This window comes from Opisthocomus hoazin, chromosome 17 (genome assembly GCF_030867145.1).
Source record: "Opisthocomus hoazin isolate bOpiHoa1 chromosome 17, bOpiHoa1.hap1, whole genome shotgun sequence".
Classification (NCBI taxonomy): domain Eukaryota; kingdom Metazoa; phylum Chordata; class Aves; order Opisthocomiformes; family Opisthocomidae; genus Opisthocomus; species Opisthocomus hoazin.
In genome coordinates, this window is record NC_134430.1 from 6,520,576 (window position 1) to 6,542,882 (window position 22,307).

Genomic DNA, 22,307 nt, shown 5'->3' on the forward strand with positions numbered 1-22,307 from the left:
CTCCCCACCCTGCCAAGGGTCTTCCCCAAGCCACGCAGGCAGGGCAAGGGGATATTTTCCCTTCCGATTTTTCCCAGAAAAGCAAAAAAAAAAAAAGATGGGAAAGAGCTTCCATCCCAAAAAAAAAGAGGACGCACCCCCCTGAAAATACTCTCCCCAACGTCTGAAAAGCCCTGGCAGCCCCGCCGCGTTTTCGCCCGCCGTCAGCGATCAGGGGGCTGCTCCCGGCTGCCCTTGACCTCCGCGGCGGCATCTGCGCGTCGGGGCTGCCACGAAGCCCCCCGCCCTCCCCTCCTGGCAGGAGCCGAGCGCGGGCTCGGGCCCCCCCGGGGGGTTATTATCCTTCAGCCTCCCCGCACACCATCTGCCCGCGGCTCGCCGGGGATTTCACTTCTCGTTTCGCCGCGTTTTGAAGAGATTCGAGGTTTTTATTCCGCCTCGAATTCCCCTCGGTGTCGCGTCCGAAGATGCTGCGAGAGCATCGCTCCCCCCCCGCGCTGAACCCCGGTTGTCTGGGGCAGAAATGCCCCGTTTCTAGGGGATTTGGCCAAAAAAATGTTGGGGTTTAGGGAGAAAACACCCCCCAGGCAGAGCTGTGGGGCGAGACCCGGCCCGCTAGCGGGCTGCCCGATGCCGTCGGTCCCCATCAGGGACGGCTCCCGCAGCGGATGGGGCATCGCTGGGGCCAACGAAGCGCACGAGGCTCCGGCCTCATCCTGCTCCCGTCCCCAGGAGGGAAAGCAAAGCCCAGCTCCCAGCCCCGTCCAGAGCCAAAGGGTGCTCCGGGGCCCCGCACCCCCACCCCAAGCCCCCCAGCACCCCAGCAGCCCCGCGCGGGCTCACCCACTCCCCCCGCAGCCCCTCTTTTTGAGGCACTTCAAGGGATTTTGCTGATTTTCGCTCTGCCAGTGCCTTCGCCCTGCTCCTGGGGAGCCCGAGGAGCTGTCGGAGGCATTTCCATCGCGCGGTCCCGTCTCCACTTAGGGAAATTGGCTGTGATTTAAATGAACGGCAAACGAGCGAATTGACTATTAAGAAGGTGCAAACACCGCTGTGAACCCAGGGACTTCATTTAATGACTTGGAAACAAGTTCTTGACCTACTTCCAACTCGCAAAAGCCTTCGTGAAACCGTGAAGGAAAAGAAATTAAAGGCTCCGGAGGCTCGACCGCTCGGTGTTATCGGGTGGTGAGGAGCAGGATGCGGCCCCTGGCCCACGAGATGCCCTGGGACTGAGCAGCCCCATCGTCAAACACGGCAGGAGCAAAAAGCGGGGTGAAAGAGGCACAAACCGGGTTGATGCCGGCGTGTTTTGGGAGGCTCCTGGCCTCCGCGCAGCCCCTTTTTGCCCCCCAACGCCAGCATCGCTGGATTTAGGAGCTCCTGGCACGTGGCTCAAGCACCCCAGATCTCCTGGCTCAAGCACCCCAGATCTCCTGGCTCAAGCACCCCAGATCTCCGGGACGCGGCTGCGGGTGCCAGGGCACAGGCAGAGACCTGGGGTGCGCAGGGTCCCTTGCCACGGCTCCCCAGCACCCACCCCGCACCCACCACCCACCCGATGGGCTTTCCTTCCTCTCGCTTATTATTTTCTTTTCCCCTCCCCGTTCCCGGTTATTTATTTCATTTCGCGCATCCGGCAGCGTTGCCATGGGAACGCGGCGGCAGCCCCGGCTGGATGCGCTTGTCTAGACGCTGCGCCCCAGGAGCCCAGCGCCGGGCAAGCTGCTCCGTGGGCTGGGTACGGCCCCGGCTGCACCCCTGGGTGCGAGGTCACCCCTGGCACCCAAGCCCAGGGCTCCGCGAGACCCCAGCACCCGCATGGCTGGGTCCCCTCCAAGCCCTGCGCCTCAGATCTGCGCTCCGGGCTCCGTCCAGCCCTGGGGGATTCCGTGCAAGGAGGGCTGGGAAATGCAGCCTCGGGGTGGCAAATGGCGATAATAACGATAATAATAATAATAACGATAATAATAATAACAATAATAATAACAATAATGATGATAATCCCATAAATGTAGCCCAGGGGTTGCAAAGTGTCCTTTGCACAAGGCAGATTTAACCCAGCCCCCTCCCGTTTCGGCTCCATCGTAGGGAAGGGAAACTGAGGCACGGGACGGGGAGACAGCCCCAAACCTCCACGGTGCTCTGAGACGCCGGGCACGCCGAGAGCCAGGGCAGTGGGTGTCCCCCACGGAGAGGGATGCTCCACCACCGCCCCGGGCTTCTCCGGATCTACACCCGCTATAACAAAGCCCCGAGCCACTGCTGGCTCCCAAAGCTGCAGGTTTCGGGGGGATTTGGCTCTCACCAGCTCTGACCTCCCTAGGGAGGGCCCATGGCGGGTCGTCACCCACCCAGGAATTTCAACAGGGTGGGGTTTTTTCCAGCAAACATCACAAATTTCAAATTTCCCCACGGGTGCATTGATTTAACTTGAATAAAATATTACATCTATTTAAGGCCGTGTCACATCTATTTAACACAACACTACCCCTATTACTGCACCCCCCCCTACACCCTGAGACGAGCTTTTTTCTTTCTCTCGCCCCCCCAGCAAGGAAGCATTTCCAGGCTGAGGGAAAGCCGAGGCAGTCGGAGCAGCGCAGTCCCCCGCCTGCCCACCCGAGGCTGGCTCCGGAGCGATGCCCTCCCGCTGTATCCCCTCGGGAACTGCTCCGTCCCCTCGGGAACTGCTCCAAACCCGTTTAAGTGGCCCTGCAGGAGGGAGCCAGGGTGATGCCGCTAACCCCGAGCTCGTGCCCCTCCGCATCCACCCAGCCTGACCTTGCGAACGACCTTGAAACAACCCAGGACCTCGGGGTGCCCTTGGTGGGGAGGACGCGGGGTGGTGGCACTCATGGGATGGGGTGAGGAGGTGCCAGCAGTGTCCCTGGAGGGGGAAGCTGCGCTGGGGACAGCAGCAGTGCCCGAGGAGGCTCTTGCTGTGGAGGGGAAACTGAGGCACGGGGCTGCAGCCCCAGCAGGATGCAGCCATTCTGCCCCGTGAGGCTGAGGTGCCTTCACACTCGCAGGGCTGAAGCACCAGGGCCACCGGCGATGGCTGGGGAAGGGCGGATCCTGCACTGCCCGGGTGCTGTGCACTGCTTTGCCGTGCCTCAGTTTACCTGGAAAATGGGCTGTCTTGCCCAGCCCTGCTCAGCACCGCACCGTGGAGCATTTGCTGTTTTGGTCAGGGGGATCGGCTCCATCAGAGCAGGTCTCGTGGGGAAACTGAGGCACAGAGGGATGGTGGAGAAGACCAGAGGTTCAAGCCCTGGAGAAAGGCTGTGCCCTGAGGACTCCAGGCTGAGAGCTGCTCCAGACCCGCAGGAGCAGGGCTGGGACTGCTGGGTTGGCATGGAGAGACGGGGTTTGTACTGAGTCTTGCTGAATTACAACTTTTAGCCTAAATTAATCAAGAGGAGTCACGGGCAACGGCCATTGGCAGGGGCTGCAGGAGGGCAGCCAGGAGCTGGGGGCAGAGCCCGGCCATGCTGCCTTGGGTAGCCACAAACAGGGAGGTCAGGCTGCGGGCTGGAGCAAATCCATCTGGAAGCAGAAGGGGAAGTGGAAGGGCCCTACAGTGCCCCAATAACCCAGCTGCGTGTCTGGGATGGAGAGTTAACAGAGGAGCCTGCTGTTCCATCCATCCCATCCCATCCCATCCCATCCCATCCCATCCCATCCCATCCCATCCCATCCCATCCCATCCCATCCCATCCTGTCTATCCTATGCATCCCATCCATTCCATCCTATCCATGAATCTCATCCCATCCATCCTATGCAATCCATGCATTCCATCCATCTTATCCGTACCACCCCAACCCACCCATCCTATCCATCAATCACATCCCATCTATCCTGTGCATCCCATGCATCCCATCCAGCTCACCACCCACGCCATCCCATCCCATCCCATCCCATCCCATCCCATCCCATCCCATCCCATCCCATCCCATCCATCCTATGCATCCCATCCCATTCATCTTATCCATCAATCTCATCCCATCCATCCTATGCATCCCATGCATTCCACCCATCCCATCCATGTCACCCATCTCACCCCAACCCATCCATCCTATCCATCTCATCCATCAATCCCATCCCATCTATTCTGTGCATCCCATGCATCTTATCCATCTCATCCCATCCAACTCACCCTCCATGACATCCCACCCCACCCCATCCATCCCATCCCATCCCATCCCATCCCATCCCATCCCATCCCATCCCATCCCATCCCATCCCATCCCATCCCATCCCAAAGCAAATAACCCCCCCACCCTGGTCCAACGCAGATCCTTGACGCCCGGCTCAGCCCCAGAGGCACCCGCTGTCTCCGAACCGTTGGCAACCATCCCCCCACAACAACCAGCTTCCACAAACAGCCTTTCGGATAAAGAAAATTGGGATTAATCAAGCGCCTCAATTAGCCACAACAAGCCACGGCTCGTCATCACGCCGGAGACTCGCAGCAGAAAGCACATTAGCGGCACGGCCACTGCGAGGCTGAGAATTAATTAAAATGGAGCAAAAAAACCTAAAAAAAATGCTGAGCAAATGGGGAACTGCGCGGAGCAGGGGGATTTCTCCCTGTGAGTCCAGAGATGCTGAGTGGAGCCACGGCCCCGGCAGAGCACCTCCAGTACCCAGACCAACCGGCATCTCCTCCGGTGCCGGTTTGCCCGTGGGATGCAGTGAAAAGGGGACATCCCCCACCACCCGTGGAGACCCCACTGCCCACACAGCCCCTTGTCCCACGGCCGACGGGGCGAGGAGGAGCCTTGCAGGTGCTCGGTGCTCCAGATGGATGGAGCCACCAACACACCGTGGGGGAGGACCAATCCTGCCCCACTCCAGCTTGATGGGCAGCTGGGGCTTAAATTTGGGGGATCTTGGGCCTAAATCTGGGAGATCTTGGGCTTAAATCTAGGGGATCTTGAGCTTAAATTTGGAGGCTCTTGGGTTCAAACCTGGAGGATCTTGTGCTTAGATCTGGGAGATCTTTGGCTTAGATCTGGGGAATCTTGGGCTTAAATTTGGGAGACCTTGGGCTTAAATTTAAGGGATCCTTGGCTTAGATCTTGAGGATCTTGGGCTTAAATCTGAGGGATCTTCAGTTTAGATCTGGGAGATCTTGGGCTTGAATTTGGGGTATCTTGGGCTTAAAATTTGGGGATCTGGGGCTTAAATTTGGAGGCTCTTGGGTTTAAACCTGGGGGATCTTTGATTTAGAACTTGAGAATCATGGGCTTAAATCTGAGGTGTCTTCGATTTAGATGTGGGAGATCTTTGCCTTGAATTTGTGGGATCTTGGGCTTAAAATTGTGGGATATGGGGCTTAAATCTGGGGGATCTTGGGCTTAAATGTGGGGGGTGCGCAGGGATGGCAAACAAGACAGGGAGTCAGGAGAGCTACAGGGAGCCCGTCCCCCTAAATACCAAATCCTGGGGGTCAGACACAGACAAACGCGGGGGCTGGACCGGGGTGGGGGAGTGAGCAGGAGCCGGCCGCTTGCCTCTGGCCCGGAGCGGGGACCCCAGGAGAACCCCGCAGCCGCCCTCCTGGGTGGGACGGGATGGGTCCTGGCCGAGGTGTCCCTGCCAGCCCGCGGTGGCCGAGCCCGTTTGGACAAGGATTAAGCCGCAGGCAATTTCGATGCTAATTCTCCCGGTTAAGTTCTGTAGCCTGACATCTGCGAGAAGCAAGAGGTAATTTCCCCTGGATCTCAGACGCTACTAATATAAGCTGATGGAGGGAAAAAAAATAAATATATATATAAATATAAAAAAAAAAATCCAATTTACTGACTTATTTAGTGACACCTTTCGTAATCAGTTCTCCCAGGAAAGAAATACTGATTAAAGCCAGGCGCATTGCTATGGAAACCGGCAGTCCCTCCTCCCACGACCCGCAGGCTCAGAAGGAGAAAATCGGGTGAGGAAATCTGCCTGGTAACAACCCCGTTAATGAGCCGGGGAGCAAAAATAATCCCTCGGAGCGATGCTGCCGTGAAAGGAGCAGCCGGCGGCAGCCGGTGGGGAGGCGAAACCGCACGCGGCTCCCAAAATATTTATTTTTATGGGAGGGTAGAGCTGTTTTGGAGGAGGAGGGGATGCTCCTGCATCCTCAAGGGATGAAGGGGGCATCCGGAGGTGGTACCCGGGGGTGACTGGGTGCACTCACCAAGCCCTGTGAGTGTGGGGGTTTCTGCCAGCTCTTATCCAATTTTTTAGCCTTAAAATACAGAATAAAACCACCCTGAGACACGGGTTTAAGAGATTCAGCTGCCCAGCAGCCTGTGAGGAGGTAGCTGCCAGCACAAAAGGGATTTCTACAATAAACCCAGTGTGTTTCCCTCTCCTCGGGGTGATTCCCCGACCCAGGGGTAGCCACGACGCCTGGTGAGGGGCTGTCATGCCCGCACTCATCCCTGGGTGAGTACAACCCTCGTGGGCCAGAGTTTCTTGGAGAACTGGGGATTTATTCTTATTTCCGCACTGAATACTGACCCCAAGCTCCTGGAGGGTTTGGGGGTCTCCTCCCAGCACCCCACGAGGAGAAGACGCTTGAGGCACCCATGGGTGCTGGCGAGGCAAAGATAAACCTTCCCACGGGGTGAATACAAAAGCACCCGGGCGGTGGGAAGCAGCCGGAGCCGGAAGGGACCCCGAGGCTCTCTGGGGTGCTCTCAGGAGCGAAGGTCTGCACAGGACATCATCAGTGCTGCTCGTTATTTTTTGAGGGATTTAATAACAAACCCATTTGGCATTTTCCTTAAATTCCCTCCGTCACTGTCACCGCCACCGCGGCCAGGGATGGCCGAGGAGCCCCACCGCTCCGGCAGCGGGACCGTGGTCCAGCCCAGGGCTGCGATGCCGCAGGACCAGCGCATCCTCCCGCTGCCACCACCCCGTCCGCCCGCATCGCCGGGACGGCGGGCGATGGCAAACCGCAGCATCGGAGCTGGAGGGGCATCCAAAGGGATGAGCCGTCCTAACAAAACCAGAAACTTGAATATTTTGAGCAATTCCTTTCGCGAAGGAGCCGGCGCAGTTAAACGCGCCGATACCTTTCCCATGCACCGCGGAGAGGATTTAATCAGGTGCCTCAGCAGAGCGCGCCGTGACCACCGGCGCGTTATTAAACGCCGCGATTAGCAGCTACCGCGGGCGGGAGCTCATTAGAGACTCCTTAAACATCCATAAAAATCGCTTTTATTAATTGGTTCATCCTCTTTTCATACCCACCGCGTTCAGGAGGGGGCTTGGGGGGGTCGGTTTTTAAGAAGCCTTTGTTGCACGGGGGTGGATGGGGAGCTCCCAGGGCTGGATCCACCCCAGCATCCACCCTGGGACCTTCCTGTTCTGCTTGGCCACATCCTTTGATGACAAGGTGTGACACTGGGATGTCATGACGGGTGACAACACCCTGCTGAGCTGGGGGACGATGCCGCCCCAAGCATCCCAAACCCTGCAGCAGGACCGGCACGACTGTCAGTCCCCAGTGTCCCATGGGGTCACGAGCCCACCCCCTTGGTGCTGGGGCCAGCCCCACCTCGGGGAAACTGGGATTTTCCCCAGAAAACTTCTTTTGTCCCCCATAACCACACGGGATGGCTTTGCCAGCAGGGTGATGAGTGCTGCCCCCAAATGTGGCAACCACAGGGTGCTGCCCCAAGCCATCCCCCCTTTTGGGTGCACCCGCGGGAGGGATGAGGATTTCCATACCAAAATTTTGGGGGAAAAATGAGTCCAGCAGCACTGGATGGAACACAGGACCTGGGGGGACTCCTGAGATCCCCACATGGGTTTCCCCCATGGGAAATGGGGCTAAGGGGCTCTACCGTGTCCCCCTGTTCCATCTCCTGCTCTGCGGGAGGGGGATGCTGACCCTACCAGCAGTCCCCGCTAACGAGGGTGTTGCTAATTGCCGGGCAGGCGGCGAGCCCGCACCCCATGTATAATTCAAGTCCCTTCGTTAGGGCTGGGGTTGCTTTGTCTGGCAAGTGCCGCCTCCCCACGGGACCCCCCACCCCCACCCCGACCCGGCCGCCACGCAGCTCCTTCTTTGGAGGGGGCTTGATTAAAAATAATTAGGGCCTGGGGCTGCTGCGAGGCGGGAGGTGTCGTTAGCGGGGTCGGGGTCATTAGTGGGGTCGGCATCCCCATCCCTGAGGAGCAGGAGACGGAGCAGGGGGACACGGGGAGAGCCCTGGAGCCCCATTTCCCATGGGGGGACCCACGGGGGGACCCAGGAGTCCCTACTGTCCTGTGTCCAGGCCATGGGTTCTGCTCTGCAGGGGTTTTTCCCCCAATTTTGAGATGGAAATCCTCATCCCTCCCACAGGAGCGCCCAAAAGCGGAGATGCTTTGGGGCAGCAGCACCCATCTCCCGGCCGGCGGGGTGGGAGCGCTCGTGGGGTGATGAGGAGGACCCACAACCAACGGGATGCAAACCAGCCCCTAACTGGGTGAGGGTGTCCCTAAATACAGCCCCTGACACCCGCTGGAGCCCCAGCTGGATGCCCCGAAGCTACCACAGCATCGCCCGCCCGTCCTCAGCGCCGGGCGCGGGCACTGCCAGCACCCTGCCCATCGCCAGCGCTGAGCTCAGCCCCGCGGCCCAGCGCCGAATCCAGGCTGGGCTTCAGGGGGAGCAGCCCTGGGGGGTGTCGGTGGCCCAGGGGACAACACTGGGATGTCCTCCAGCCCGGCACTGGAAGGGACCGCGGGGACCTGCCCCAGCCCAGCCAGCCTCCGCTCGCCATCACCCACGCAACTGTTGAGCTTTGGGTGGAAAAAATACAATTTAAAAATCACAGAATCACAGAATGTTCGGGGTTGGCAGGGCCCTCTATGGGTCACCCAGCCCAACCCCCTGCCCAAGCAGGGTCACCCACAGCAGGGGGCACAGCACCGCGGCCAGGCGGGGCTGGAATATCTCCAGAGAAGGAGACTCCACAGCCTCCCTGGGCAGCCTGGGCCAGGGCTCCGGCACCCTCAGAGGGAAGAAGTTCTTCCTCGGGTTCAGCTGGAGCTTCCTCTGCTTCAGTTTGTGCCCATTGCCCCTTGTAATATATAAATATAAAAAAAATATACATATAAATATATAATACATTAATTATATGTAATATATAATATATATTAATTATATATATAATTATATATAAATATAAATATATAAATATATAAAACTAAATATATATATAAAAATATAAAAATATAAAAATATATAAATAAAGCCTTTGATAATCAATTGGTGTTTATCGAGCGGGTCGTAACAGCAGCAGCCTGCTGCCGCCAGATTAAAGCCTTGTTTGGAGGCACCGAGTCAGAGCCACGACGCCAGCTCCCAGGTCCTGGCACTGATCCTGCACGTGCGTCCCTCTGGGCTCTGCCCCCTGCTCCTCCAGAGGAAAGGGGGGGACATCCCGGGTGTCCCCCAGCAGCAAAGAGCGAGGGGATGTGACCACGTCCAGGGCTGCAGTGGGAGAGCCAGGAGCCGGAGGGGACGGAGGCACAGCCAGGCTGGGCATGGGGACCCCCGCTCCTTGGGGATGATCCCCGCTCCCCGCGAGCTCCGCGCCCAGTCCCAGCCCCCCCAGCATCGTCCCCATGATGTCCCCACCGTGGCACCCATGGCCACAGGGCTCCCAATGGCCGTGCTGCCATGCCAGGGGGATGCCACCCCCCCCCACCCGTGAGACCCTCCAGCAAGCCCCCAGTGCCATCTCCAGCCCTGGGGAGCAAACGGGCACCCCCAGACCCCCCCAGACCTCGCCGCACTCCGAGCACCCCACCGGGTGCCGGGGGTCCCCACACCGTGGCGGGGACTCGGTGCCAGCACTGTGCCACCTCAGTTGCCCGTCACGGGGCTCTTGCTGTGTCCCCCCCGAGCCGAGCCGAGGGAAAACTGTGCCAGATGCTACGAAAAGGGGCCAGGAACGGACGGTGCCGCCTGCGAGCCCCAGCCGCTGCCGAGGGGAACTGGGAACCGGCTGGCGATGGGCTGGGAGTGGTGGCAGACGAGGGGACAGGAGCTAGGGGGGGGTCCCAGAGGTGCAGGTGGGGACACCGTGCCCCCAGGGTGGGTAAGGGGGACAGGGCTGGTCCCTGAGCCAAAATAGGGATGGAGGGGAAAAAAAGTAGAAAATACAAATTGGAGCCGGCAAAGGGTTTGCACAAAGCTGCCCGCCCCGTCCCGGCTGCGGCACCCGCAGGGTGGGTGCCGGGTCCCCTCCCCGGGACGGGGGACGAGGTTCAAGGCTGCGGGGACCTCGGCTGAACCCCACAGCGGCCCCACCGCGCTCTGGGGAGCAGAGGAGACAGGGACAAGGACCCTCAGCTTGATGTTCCCAGGCTGGAGCTGGGGACCCACCACCAACTGCGCCGTCACCGCACGGAAGCCGAGCGCGGACGGGTTCTCCCGTGGGCTCCCGTCAGCCTCAGCACCCCTGGGTGGGCTGCCCGAACCTCCTCCACTCCCACCCTGAGCATCTGGGACTGGAGCATCTCTGCTACGAGGAGAGGCTGAGGGAGCTGGGCTTGTTCAGCCTGGAGAAGAGAAGGCTGCGAGGGGACCTTAGAAATGCCTCTAAATATCTGCAGGGTGGGGGTCAGGAGGACGGGGCCAGACTCTTTCCAGTGGTGCCCAGCGACAGGACAAGGGGCAACGGGCACAAACTGAGGCAGAGGAAGCTCCAGCTGAACCCGAGGAAGAACTTCTTCCCTCTGAGGGTGACGGAGCCCTGGCCCAGGCTGCCCAGGGAGGCTGTGGAGTCTCCTTCTCTGGAGATATTCCAGCCCCGCCTGGCCGCGGTGCTGTGCAGCCTGCTCTGGGTGACCATGCTTGGGCAGGGGTTGGGCTGGGTGACCCACAGAAGTCCCTGCCAACCCCTGCCATGCTGGGATCCTGTGATCTGCTGCTGCCCCGGGACCTCTCCCAGCCGGACTTCGTGCCGGGGTGTCCCTGCGGGATGGCAGCGGGGTGAGGTGCCAGGCAGAGACACCCCCCTCCAGCACCAGCACGGTGTGCCCACGGCTCCCTGCAACCCCCCAGCCCCAAACTGGGACAGAGCCAGGCCACCCCCAGCCCTTTGGCATCCCAGAGCCCTTCCACCAAAGGTCTTCACGATTTTTCTTCCCCAGTAAGAGACGAAGGGAAGCAAACCCCCCTGCCCCAGCTCTTCTCCGGCTCCCCGGCGCCCATGGGACACGGGCTCTGCCCCGTGCACCCGCAGTGGGACAGGGATTCGCTATTGATCCGGTTATGGGAAGAGACCAGAGCGACCTAATTAGCCCCAATCAAGGTAATTAGCCTGAGAGCCAAGCAGCAGGTCAGCCCTGAGCTTGCTCCCTGCCCTGCCTCTGGCTGCGTCCCCTGTTTGGGTGATTCCCGAGCCGTCCCCGCCGTGCGATGCCAACAGCCCCCAGCCCAGCTCGGGGGTCCCGCCGGCTCCGGGGGCTGCAGCCGGCCTCACCGCAGCCCCCCAGACACTTCAGCTTTCTCACATGCTTTTGGGCTTCGAAGCAGCTCTGGCATTTACCCCTCCAAACCCACCCTGCACCCTCCCACATCCCCCCCTCGAAGCCCCCGCTTCCTAAAGCCTCCTCAGCATCGCTGGGATGTGCCAAGCCCGCCAGCAGCCATGCCGAGCCCCCCGACCCCCTGTGGGCTCCCAGCAGCCGATCCCCAATGGGGAAGGGAGGGCTGAGGGCGGTTCGAAGGATGTTTTGGGGGGGAATAGCCCCTGGAAAGCTCTGTGCCCCCGTGGCTCGATCCCTGATGGGGAAGGGGGAAGCGTCACCCCACCATGGGTTGCTGCAGCCTCTCCCGCCATGGCACAGGAGTTGGTTTTAGTGATTTTTTTCTTACTGGCTGTAAAAATCACTATTCAGTACTAAGGCAAAATGTGGCGGTGTATGGGGTGGGAGGGACGGCTGGGGAGGGCCGCATCCTGCCCCGCTGCTCCCACCCAGGTGCAGGCAAAGCAGCACTTGGACAATTGGCTGTTCCTCCCCCAGATCTCCTTCTGTCATAGAGCAAAAACCAAAGACGGGTGAAATTTCCCAGCCAAGCACACGGGAGCTGTTATTAATCTTATTAATAAACCACTTGGGGTTTAATGTCCTGTTTAAATACGACTGGGGCTGCTGTCTGCCAACTTTGCCTTTCCAGTTTTCCAGGCTGTTACATCTATATTTTGAAAATTGAAATAAACTGCCACTTCCAAATGGAGGGAAGAAAAAAAAGACACCAACAGTCCCATCCTGAGCCCTCCGAGCATCCCCCCAGGATTCGGGTAGGATATTTCCTCCCCACACAACCCCCAACGCTCCATCACGTCGAGCCAAAAACCACCCCAGCCCGACTCGGCGATGGGGACAGGGACATCCCCGGGCATCCCCGGAGGATGAGGGATGGGGATACAGCCTGGACCGCTGGGATGAGAGGGGTCTGAAGCCGCCCGCCCGCCCGCAGCTCGGCTTTGCCAGGCGCCGCAGCAACCAATACGTAATAACCTGCACCTCACCGCCCGGCGCTGATGGGAACGTCAGGGGTTTGTGGGTCTTTCATCCCTGCCATGTGCTCCTAGAGGATTTCTCCCCTTTCCATAAGGATATCCCCCAAGCCTCGGTACCCAGCGATTGCAGCATCCCCATGGGTCCCCAGCCCCACAGATACCGGCAGGACCCCGCTCTCCAGGGTGATGTGCAACAGCTGATGGGTTCAGAGCACTTTTCCAGGCCCAGAGCATCGCAGAATCACAGGATCCCAGCATGGCAGGGGTTGGCAGGGCCCTCTGTGGGTCACCCAGCCCAACCCCCTGCCCAAGCAGGGTCACCCAGAGCAGGCTGCACAGCACCGCGGCCAGGCGGGGCTGGAATACCTCCAGAGAAGGAGACTCCACAGCCTCCCTGGGCAGCCTGGGCCAGGGCTCCGGCACCCTCAGAGGGAAGAAGTTCTTCCTCGGGTTCAGCTGGAACTTCCTCTGCTTCCGTTTGTGCCCGTTGCCCCTTGTCCTGTCGCTGGGCACCACTGCAAAGAGTCTGGCCCCGTCCTCCTGACCCCCACCCTGCAGATATTTAGAGGCATTTCGAAGGTCCCCTCGCAGCTTCTCTTCTCCAGGCTGAACAAGCCCAGCTCCCTCAGCCTCTCCTTGTAGCAGAGATGCTCCAGTCCCCTCCTCATCCTCGTAGCCCTCCGCTGGACTCTCTCCAGTAGCTCCTCATCTTTCTTGAACTGGGGAGCCCAGCACTGGACGCAGCACTGCAGATGGGGTAGATCCATCCACATTGGCGCAAGGCTGGGAGGATGCTGGTACCCCAGTGCCCGCGCCCAGCACCCTCCCATCGCTCGTAACCCAGCGCTGTATCAATGTTTCTGGGTGAAGCAGGATCAGTGCGGGGCTGGCAGCACCGCAGGCTCAGCGCCAGGTCTGGGTCCCAGCAAGGGACGTGGGTTTCCCATCAGGAATTGAACTCCTCCACGATGAGTTTTGAGCCACTTGAGCCCTGAATCCTCCTCACTCAATTATTCAGCCCTTTCAGGTCCTCCCTGTGCTTTCTCTCCAGAGAAACCGTGGGGAGAGGAGCCGACAGCTCCATGGCAGGGGCACAAATCGGTGGGAGCCATCGGAGCTGGCGAGAGCATCCCCGGGGGCTCAGACCCTGCAAACAAACGAAGCCGGCAGGAGCTCGGCCGCGATGTTCCTCGAGTCACCAACAGCGAGTTGCCAGCCGGCTTGCTGCCGAAACACAACCCAGGGCGCGCGGCACCTCCCAAACGCGTCCGCTTGTCACCAGCGCGGGGACGTCGCTGCGGTCCCCTGCACCCCCCGCGGGCGCCCGGAGCCCACCGCCGGCATCCAGCCCGGGGCAGCATCGGCCAAAGGCAGCGGGGAAAAGCTGTCACGCCCAGAGGTGATTTCTTGCTGCCATTAATCCCAGTCGTGGCTAAAAAGTTGATTTTCTCCCCAAAAAACCCACCCCATTTGCCTTATTTCTCCCGCATTGAGGTCCATCAGTACCAAGAATCTATTTTTCGTCTCCCTTCTCCCTCGGAGCAGCCACAGAGCCCGCTCTGCCGCGTCTTCCAGCCTCGGATCTCCCCTCCCGACGCCCTCCCGACGTCTGGGCGATGTGTGTGGGGCGGGCGACCCGGCTGCCCCACGGGCTGGCAGGGATGTGGCACCAGGGAGCCCGTCCCCGACTCACCCCGCACCGGGCGACGCTCGCCCTCCTCCCAGCGGCCCGCACATTTTCTCCTCCAATGATTTTCCTCCTTTTCTTCTTTCTTTCCAGTACTGAAACGAGCATCATTGATTTTTTATAGCGCTAATTTTTTCCTAACAGAAAGCCACCCAGGATTAGACCAAATTGCTTATCGGCACCTAAACACTATCACGGCAGCTCAGCCCCTTTCAGCAGCCAGACTCGTGAGCTCGGTCAGAACCAAGATCGGGTTTGGCTGGACGAGGCTCATTTTCCCAGACACCATTTAAGCCACCACCTTCCAGGCTTTGCTGATCACACCGTGCATCGGCCTTTCCCTCCCGCGCTCGGGCGGCTGCAGTGCCAGGCCAGGCAGTTCTCTGCCTCATCCTCTATTTTCTCCACAACCCAGCCCGCCCCAGACATTTATTTTCCAGTGCCCACCGCTCCCAGCTCCGTAACGAACCGGCACGATTGATTTAGCGAGATCTTCAACCGGTCTCGTTAATACTCTCGGGTGCCCGTTAGCTGGTCCTGCAAATTCAGACGTACTGCGCTTTAATCGCGGGTTTAATTGCGAGCCGTAACGCTCTGCCTTCCGCACGCGCCGAGAAACCCGTCCTGCGGGCTGCCAAGCGACGCTCCGCCGGCGCCGGACGCACGTCCGTCCACGGGATGCTTCTCCCCGGCCCCCCGCGCCTGCGGTCCCTGCTGTGGCTCTCGGAGCGGTCACCCGGGGAGGTGACAAGGCGGGTCGGGTGTTTTTCAGGCCTCTCGAAGGTGAATTTCCCACCCCGGGGCTCCGTCTGGATCCTCGGTGCTGCCCACGCCCGCAGCATCCCCATCCCTCCACGCCGGCACCCAGCACCCCGCAGCATCCCCTGCGCCCGTCGGGTGCCAACCCGCGGAGATGGGGCGCGGGGAAACGAGGGGCTCGCCCTCCCCGCCGCCAGCCCCCCATCTCCATGGCAACCATGCAAATGTGAAAGCTTTCCATAATCATCAGGGAGCGGAGCCGAGCAGTATAAACAGTGACTGCAGTAGATTACACGCCTATTATGAACAGTCGCGCCTTCTGAGCGCTGGTAATTACACCTAATTGTGCATTTAATTGTGTAATTGAAAACCCCCATCCAGAGTTCAGCCCGGGCTCCTTTCCCCCTTCCCCGGCGGTGGGAGGGCGGCCGGGGGCAGCTCCGGTCCCGCGTCCTCGTGCCGGGGATCGGGCCGGATGGGAACCGCACGAGGACAAAGATGCTGGCCGGTGTCGGAGGCGGCTGGGTCTCGCCGGAGCCAGAGGGTCGGTGGCCAAAAACGGGCGAACGGGGGCAGGAGGGGTGGTGGGGCTGGGAGGGGAGGGCAGGGCCATGATGGGGTGCAGTGGGGTCCCGCAGGGGCAGGGGATGGCACACGGGGCTGGCGGGCGGTTGAGGGATGCAGGGGATGGGACCCTCCTCTCCCTTCACCCATCCCTTGTTACGCCGACCGTGTTGGCTCCTTCACCAGGCTCGGTGACGGGGGGGGGGCCACACCCCAGAGGCTCTCGGTGCCTCGTGAGAACCCCATGGCTCGGCCAGGCAGGATGGGGTGGACCCGTGGCCCGTCTCCCCACGCCCTGATCCCGGGAGGCTGCGGGAGGAAGGACGCCAGTGCCAGCATGGTGTGGCACAGCATTGCATGGCACGGCATGGCATGGCTTGGCACAGCATGGCACGGCACGGCACGGCACGGCATGCCACCAGCCTGGCAGGCTCCAGCAGGCTCAGCCAGGCGGGAGGTACCAGCCGAGCTTTTTCTTTTCCAGCCAATTAAAGGCGAAGGAGAGAAACAAAGAAGGAAATGAAACCCCGGCTGGGAGCGACGCCGAGCGCCGAGGGGCAGAGGTGGGAGCGCTGGGCATCCCCTCTCCCCTCCCGGCTCCGGGGCTGGAGCTGCGTCCCACCCCGCAACGAGCCCCGCGCCGCAGGGGGAAGCAATGGGGTCACCACTTTGGGATGGAGAATGAGCCTGCTCCAGCAAGCCTGTCCCGCCCCAGCGCCCGAGCACGGCCCCAGTGCCCCATGGTACAGAGCGGGATGGCCCAGGGGTGCATGGCAGCAGCCGGCCAGATCCAGCTGTGCCAGCGGTGCACATCCTGATACCCCAAACCATCGCCTCCGCGGCTGGGTACACCCCCAGCAGCAGCGCCGCTGTCCCGATCTGCAACCGACACCATTAGGCTTCAGAGTTAACAAGAGACACGGCTTGCGGCTCTCACACCCCTGTGCCCATGCTGGCAGTGGCGAGCAGGGCGGTATCACCTCTGGGTCCAGCTTCCATCCAACCACCTCAGCAGCTCTCATCTTCGCACAAAGCAAAGATGAATCCTCCCGACAACAACGGGGATAGCGGAGAACGGCTTGCTGAGCCCCCCCAGCCAGTTATTCCGTCTCCCAGGTGATGCAGAGGACCAGCAAAAACCCGAGAGTTTTGATTTCATCCCACCTCATCAGCATAAATATCTCCCGGCAGCCCCTCTCAAGGCGGGGCAGGGCCGGCGGGCGTCTGGCAAGTGGCTCCCTGGGCGTTTTTCCAGAGAAAAAAACAGAAATGGAGGCAAAATCTGGCGGGTGCTGCTTGCCCCTGGGGAACGGAGACACCCGCAGCGTCGCCTCGCCGAGCGGTGGAGGAGCGTGGGGGATATCTGGATGCTCTGAAGTGGCTGCCTGGGCTCCCCGTCATGCCACGGCCCAAAAACCAGTTCCCCAAACTGGCTGAGGCACCACCAGTGCCCCGCGGTCTGGGCTGCGCGGGGTGGAGGGCGCGTTGCCTTCTCCCACCCCAGCGCGGGGACCTTGCGCCCGGCGGGTGCCAGCAGCACCCAGCACCCTGCAGCTGTGGAGCATCCTCCGCCACCTCGAGCATCCCCCGTGCCCGGGGTGGGGACAAGGGACCAGGGTGCAAATACCGGGGAAACCAACGGGCACGGGAGAGGGTGCCCGTGGGTCGCGGCGGCACCCGGGGAGCTGCAGGGAGGTCCCTGCGGGCAGGTGGCCCGGCAGCGAGGACCAGCCAGAGATGGTGGCATCACCCCGGGGCAGGCTACCTCTCACCCACGCTGCTTCATTTCAGGGAAACTGAGGCACGGGCTGGCCGGTGATGAGGTCTGGTGAGCCAGCGTACTCGGCTTGCTCGCTGTCGGCACGAGCTGACCCAGCAGCAACGGGGTACGGCTTCCCGGGCAGCCCCAGCACACACCAGTCCAACCCCAGCCCCGGCAGCTGGAGGCACTGGGAGCATGACTGCGTCCCTGTCCCCGCAGTGACGGGCATCAGGGCTACAGGGAGTGGGGGGCACGAGCCCCGCGGTGCTGTCCCCGTGTCGGGGGTGGCACCGAGCAGCCGATGCGGCGGAGGGGAGCAGCCAGGCCTTGTTCCCACTCCCCATCGTCCCCTCCCACACCTCGGCACCGTCTGGTCCACGTCGCCTCGGCCACCCGAGGGGACGTCCTGATGGGACCCGCCACCTCCACCACCCCGGGGCTGCAGGTGGGCACCCAGACCCCCCACCCGGGTGGGCACCCAGCAGCACCTTCCCCCCGTGCGGTGCCACCGCTGCGGGACGGGGTGCTGGGGCGGGGGGCATCTCCCCACGGCCGGCGGGATGCCAGCTGCTGCCTCCGGAGCCGGGAAGGAGCTCGGGAGAGCATCCCCCAGGCTGGGAGGGGATGAGCTGGGGGACGGCGGCAGGCTGGGGTGGGAAGGCCACCGGTGAGGGCTGGTTTTGGAGCCAAGCCTTCGGTGATGCCAGCAGCACCGGGACGCACAGGGCGAGGGGTGGGGAGGAAAGCCTGACCCCGATCTACAGCGGAAAGTTTCTCCGGATGCGAGAAGGAGCTGCTCGCCCGGCCCGCGAGCTCGTGCTGGTTCAGTTCCTTTAAAATAAATCGATGAAAATCTCTCAGATCCGGGCTACCTCTGGGAAGAAACGCCAACAAACCCGTCTGGGAGCCGAGCGGTAAAAAGATAAAGTGACCAAAAGCCAGGGAACTCCCGCGCGCTGGGCCAGCACCCGCCGGATTCACCCCGAACCTGGGGAAGCCGAGCAAGGCTTTGCAGACCGAACCGGGGGGCGGCTGGGGACGCAGGAGGCCATTCCCGCTGGGAACAGCGGGATTTCAGCCTGGGGACGAGCCCGCCGCGGCTCCGCTCCCTGGGGATGAGGACGGGCTCCGAAGCTTCCCGTGTCCCCCCAAAGAAGCCACGTCCCCCCCGTTCTATCCAGAAGTGGGGACCCCTCCCCGCTCGCTGCCTTCCGAAGGCTGGGGAATGACCAAGAGCAGCTCCGGGAGGAAAGCGCCCGACAGCAGGATGCCACCGTCGCCTCCGGAGCGGATCCCGAGCCCAACTCCATCGCCGCCTCCACCCACCCCACCGCCCTCCCCAGCCCCGGGGGCCACGGCGGGCTGACCGCCCCGCGTCTCAGCAACCGCCCTCCTCGTCTTCCTCGCCACGAGGAGCCCCGGCACGGCCACGGGGCCAAGCCGTCGGATGCTGACTGTCCGTTAACGAACCACCTGGCCAGGATAATTAATGGCAACCTCGTCAGCGCTGGTTTTATCAGCAAAATCCCTGAATACCCGACACGTTCCCGTCGCCTGCTCCTCTGCCAGCAGCCTGGAGACCGAGTGGCAGGCGGTGGCGAGCGCGGCACCTCATTATTACGAACACCAACAATCTTCTTAAAATTAAACCCGTCCCTTCTCTCTGCCCCAACACCCCAGCATCCTCCGGCCGCGGGCAGACCGGTCCCGCTCCAAAGCGGGAGAGTTTACAAACTACCGGCAGCGGCTCCAAGTTTCCCTCTTGCCCCAACTTGGGGGACCAGCACCCCCAGAAACACCCTCGGAGAAGCATCCTCGGAGAAGCATCCCTGGAGAAGCATCCTCGGAGAAGCATCCTCGGAGAAGCATCCCTGGAGAAGCATCCCTGGAGAAGCATCCTTGGGATCACCGGGATGGGAAGGCGACGGGAGCGAACCCGGCGGGAGCGCTCGCCATGGCAGACAAAGCTCGCACCTGCTGGCGACGCGTTCCCCACCACCGCGGCAAACTGGTTCCCATCCACCTCCCCAGCCCCGGCGCTGGGCTCCGGCAGGGGACGAGGACGGCACGTCACTCCTCCTTCATCAGTATTAATTTTTTCTTTTCCTTTTTTGGGGGGGTAGGGGGGCACTGAAGCATCCCCAAGGCAAACCAAGGCAAGGTCACGGCGCGCGAAGCAGGCAGCCCGACCCGGCATGCGGCGGAGCGCGGGCGGCCCCGGCCTTACCAGCTGCAGGCAGCAGAACCCGACCAGCGTGCACCTCCCGTTGCATCTCCCCATGGCTCCCCCGCCGCGGCCTCGCGTCGCCGTCCTCCGGCTCCTCAGCACCCGGGGAGCAGCGGGGGGGACAGCGGCAACATGTCCCCCCCCACCCCGTCCCCCGGTGCGGCCAGCCCCCGCCGCCCCGCTCACAGCCGCCCCGCCGCCCCCCGCATCCCGCCGGGTTAGCGCAGAGGCGGGCCGGGCTCAGCAAGGGGCATCCCCCCCGCTACGGCCCCGTCCCCCGGTGCGGGCAGCCCGGGGCCGCGCGCCCCCCCCCCGCCCACCCCCGGGGCGCAGCTCCGCGCCCCGCCCGACCGGCCCCGCTATTGTCTCTCCCGCACAGCCGCGCTCCGCGCCCCGGGGGCGGGGCCGGGCCGGGAGGGGGCGGGGCCGGGCCGGGCGAGGGCGGGGTCAGGTCGGGCGGGGGGCGGGGCCGGGCCGGGCGGGGGCGGGGCGGGCCGCGGGCACCGGGAGAAGGCGGGGGGGCGCCGGCGGCGGGGAGCGGCGGGCGGCGGGGCCGGGCGGGGGGAGGCCGGGCCGGGCGGGCCGGGCCGCGCCGAGCCCTTGGCGGGTTCCGGGGCAGCCGGGCAGCGCCGAGGCTCGGCTGGGGGCTCCGAGCCGGGCCTGGGCTGGGGGCTCCGAGCCGGGTCCGCCCTTCGCCGCCGGCAGGATTTGGCTTTTTAAGCGCAGATTTCGTTGAATTTTTTCTTCCCTTCTCCCTCTGGAGGCAGCTGGGGTTGGGGCGAATCCCGGCGATAAAGGGCTGGGGAGCGGCCGCCCTCCCCCTTCCGGCGGCCCTTGGGGGTGTCTGGACCCGCAGCACGGGGACCCCCTCAGCACAAGGACCCCCACAGCATGGGGACCCCACAGCATGGAGACCCCCGCAGCCCAGGGGCCCCTGCAGCATAGGGACCCCACAGCACGGGGACCCCGCAGCACGGAGACCCTGCAGAACAAGGACCTCCCAGCACGGAGACTCCCCCAGCGCAGGGACCCCCTGAGCAGAGGGACCCCCCAGCACGGGCACCCCCCAGCGCAGGGACGCCGCAGCACAGGGACCCCGCAGCACGGAGACCCCGCAGCACGGAGACCCCGCAGCATGGAGACCCCCACAGCGCAGGGACCCCCTGAGCAGAGGGACCCCCCAGCACAGGGACCCCCCAGCACAGGGACCCCACAGCACGGGGACCCCCGCAGCCACCTCCCCCAGGGGGTCCCTGCCAGGGCAGCAGCGGGGCTTGAGGGGGGCACAGATGGCCCAGCCCCCAGGGGAAAGCCCCCCAGCTCCCCCCGCAGAGCCCCGCTCCGCAGCCCAGCACATGGGGCGAGGCAGCACCCAGCCGTCCTGCTCCGGGTCTCTGCTCGCGGGGGGCTCGCGAGCTCAGATCTGAGCAGGGAGGTGGGCACGGGCAGAGCTGCAGGGGTACGGCCCTGGTTCCCCTTTGGTCTGTTTTTCCCAGCACACCTTTGGGGGGGTCACAGCTGCTCAGGAATAACCGGGGTGCTGCTCTCCCGGGGCTTGAGAGACCTGCTGAAACGCCACCCAGCAGAAGGACTTGGGAACAGCTCACTGCTTTGAGTTCTGTGATTTCTTAATCACAGAATCATCGAATGGTCTGGGTTGGAAAGGACCTTGAAGATCATCTGGTTCCAACCCCCCTGCCATGAGCAGGGACATCTTCCACCAGCCCAGGGTGCTCAGAGCCCCATCCAACCTGGCCTTGAACCCTGCCAGGGAGGGGGCAGCCACAGCTTCTCTGGGCAACCTGGGCCAGGGCCTCACCACCCTCATGGTGGAGAATTTCTTCCCAATATCCAATCTAAATCTGCCCTCTGTTAGCTTAGAGCCGTTCCCCCCTGTCCTATCACTGCACCCCCTTGTGCAAAGCCCCTCTCCATCCTTCCTGTAGCCCCTCCAGGCACTGGCAGCTGCTCTAAGGTCACCCCGGAGCCTTCTCTTCTCCTGAACAGCCCCAGCTCCCTCAGCCTGTCCTCGTAGGAGAGGTGCTCCAGCCCTCGGATCATCTCCGTGGCCTCCTCTGGCCCTGCTCCAACATGTCCATGTCCTTCCTATGCTGGGGGCTCCAGAGCTGGACGCAGGACTCCAGGTGGGGTCTGATGAGAGCGGAGTAAAGGGGCAGAATCCCCTCCCTGGCCCTGCTGGCCACGCTGCTCCTGATGCAGCCCAGGGTGCGGTTGGCTTTCTGGGCTGCCAGCGCACATTGCTGGCTCATGTTGAGCTTCTCACCCACCAGTACCCCCAAGTCCTTCTCCTCAGGGCTGCTCTCGAGCCGCTCTCCGCCCAGCCTGTCCTCGTGTTTGGGATTGCCCCGACCCACGGGCAGGACCTTGCACTTGGCCTTGTTGAACCTCATGCGGTTCACGCAGGCCCACCTCTCCAGCCTGTCCAGGTCCCTCTGGATGGCATCCCTTCCCTCCAGCGTGTCGACCACACCACACAGCTTGGTGTCATCAGCAAACTCGCTGAGGGTGCGCTCAGTCCCACTGTCCATGTTGCCGACAAAGATACTGAACAGCACCGGCCCCTGAGGCACCCCACTCATCACTGATCTCCACCTGGACATTGACTGCAACTCTTTGAGTGCATCCATCAAGCCAGTTCCTTATCCAACAAGTGGTCCATCTGTCAAATCCATGTCCTTCTATTTTAGAGACAATCCTCAGCCCTGATTTTTCTCAGGAAGCATCTCCTCAGCGGGCCCCGCATGCACTCCTAGAGCAGC

At 62.2% G+C, this 22,307-nt stretch overlaps 1 protein-coding gene across 1 annotated transcript in view; it reads right to left on the reverse strand.

Moving 5' to 3' along the window:
- Nucleotides 1-19,681, reverse strand: part of NKAIN1 (sodium/potassium transporting ATPase interacting 1) — a 40,645-nt gene extending 20,964 nt beyond the window's left edge. Inside the window, exon 1 of the mRNA XM_075437867.1 lies at nt 19,528-19,681. Coding sequence (XP_075293982.1) covers nt 19,528-19,581 — 54 coding nt within the window. The 5' untranslated portion in view covers nt 19,582-19,681. The remainder of the gene's footprint in view (nt 1-19,527) is intronic.
- Nucleotides 19,682-22,307: the final 2,626 nt, after the last annotated feature.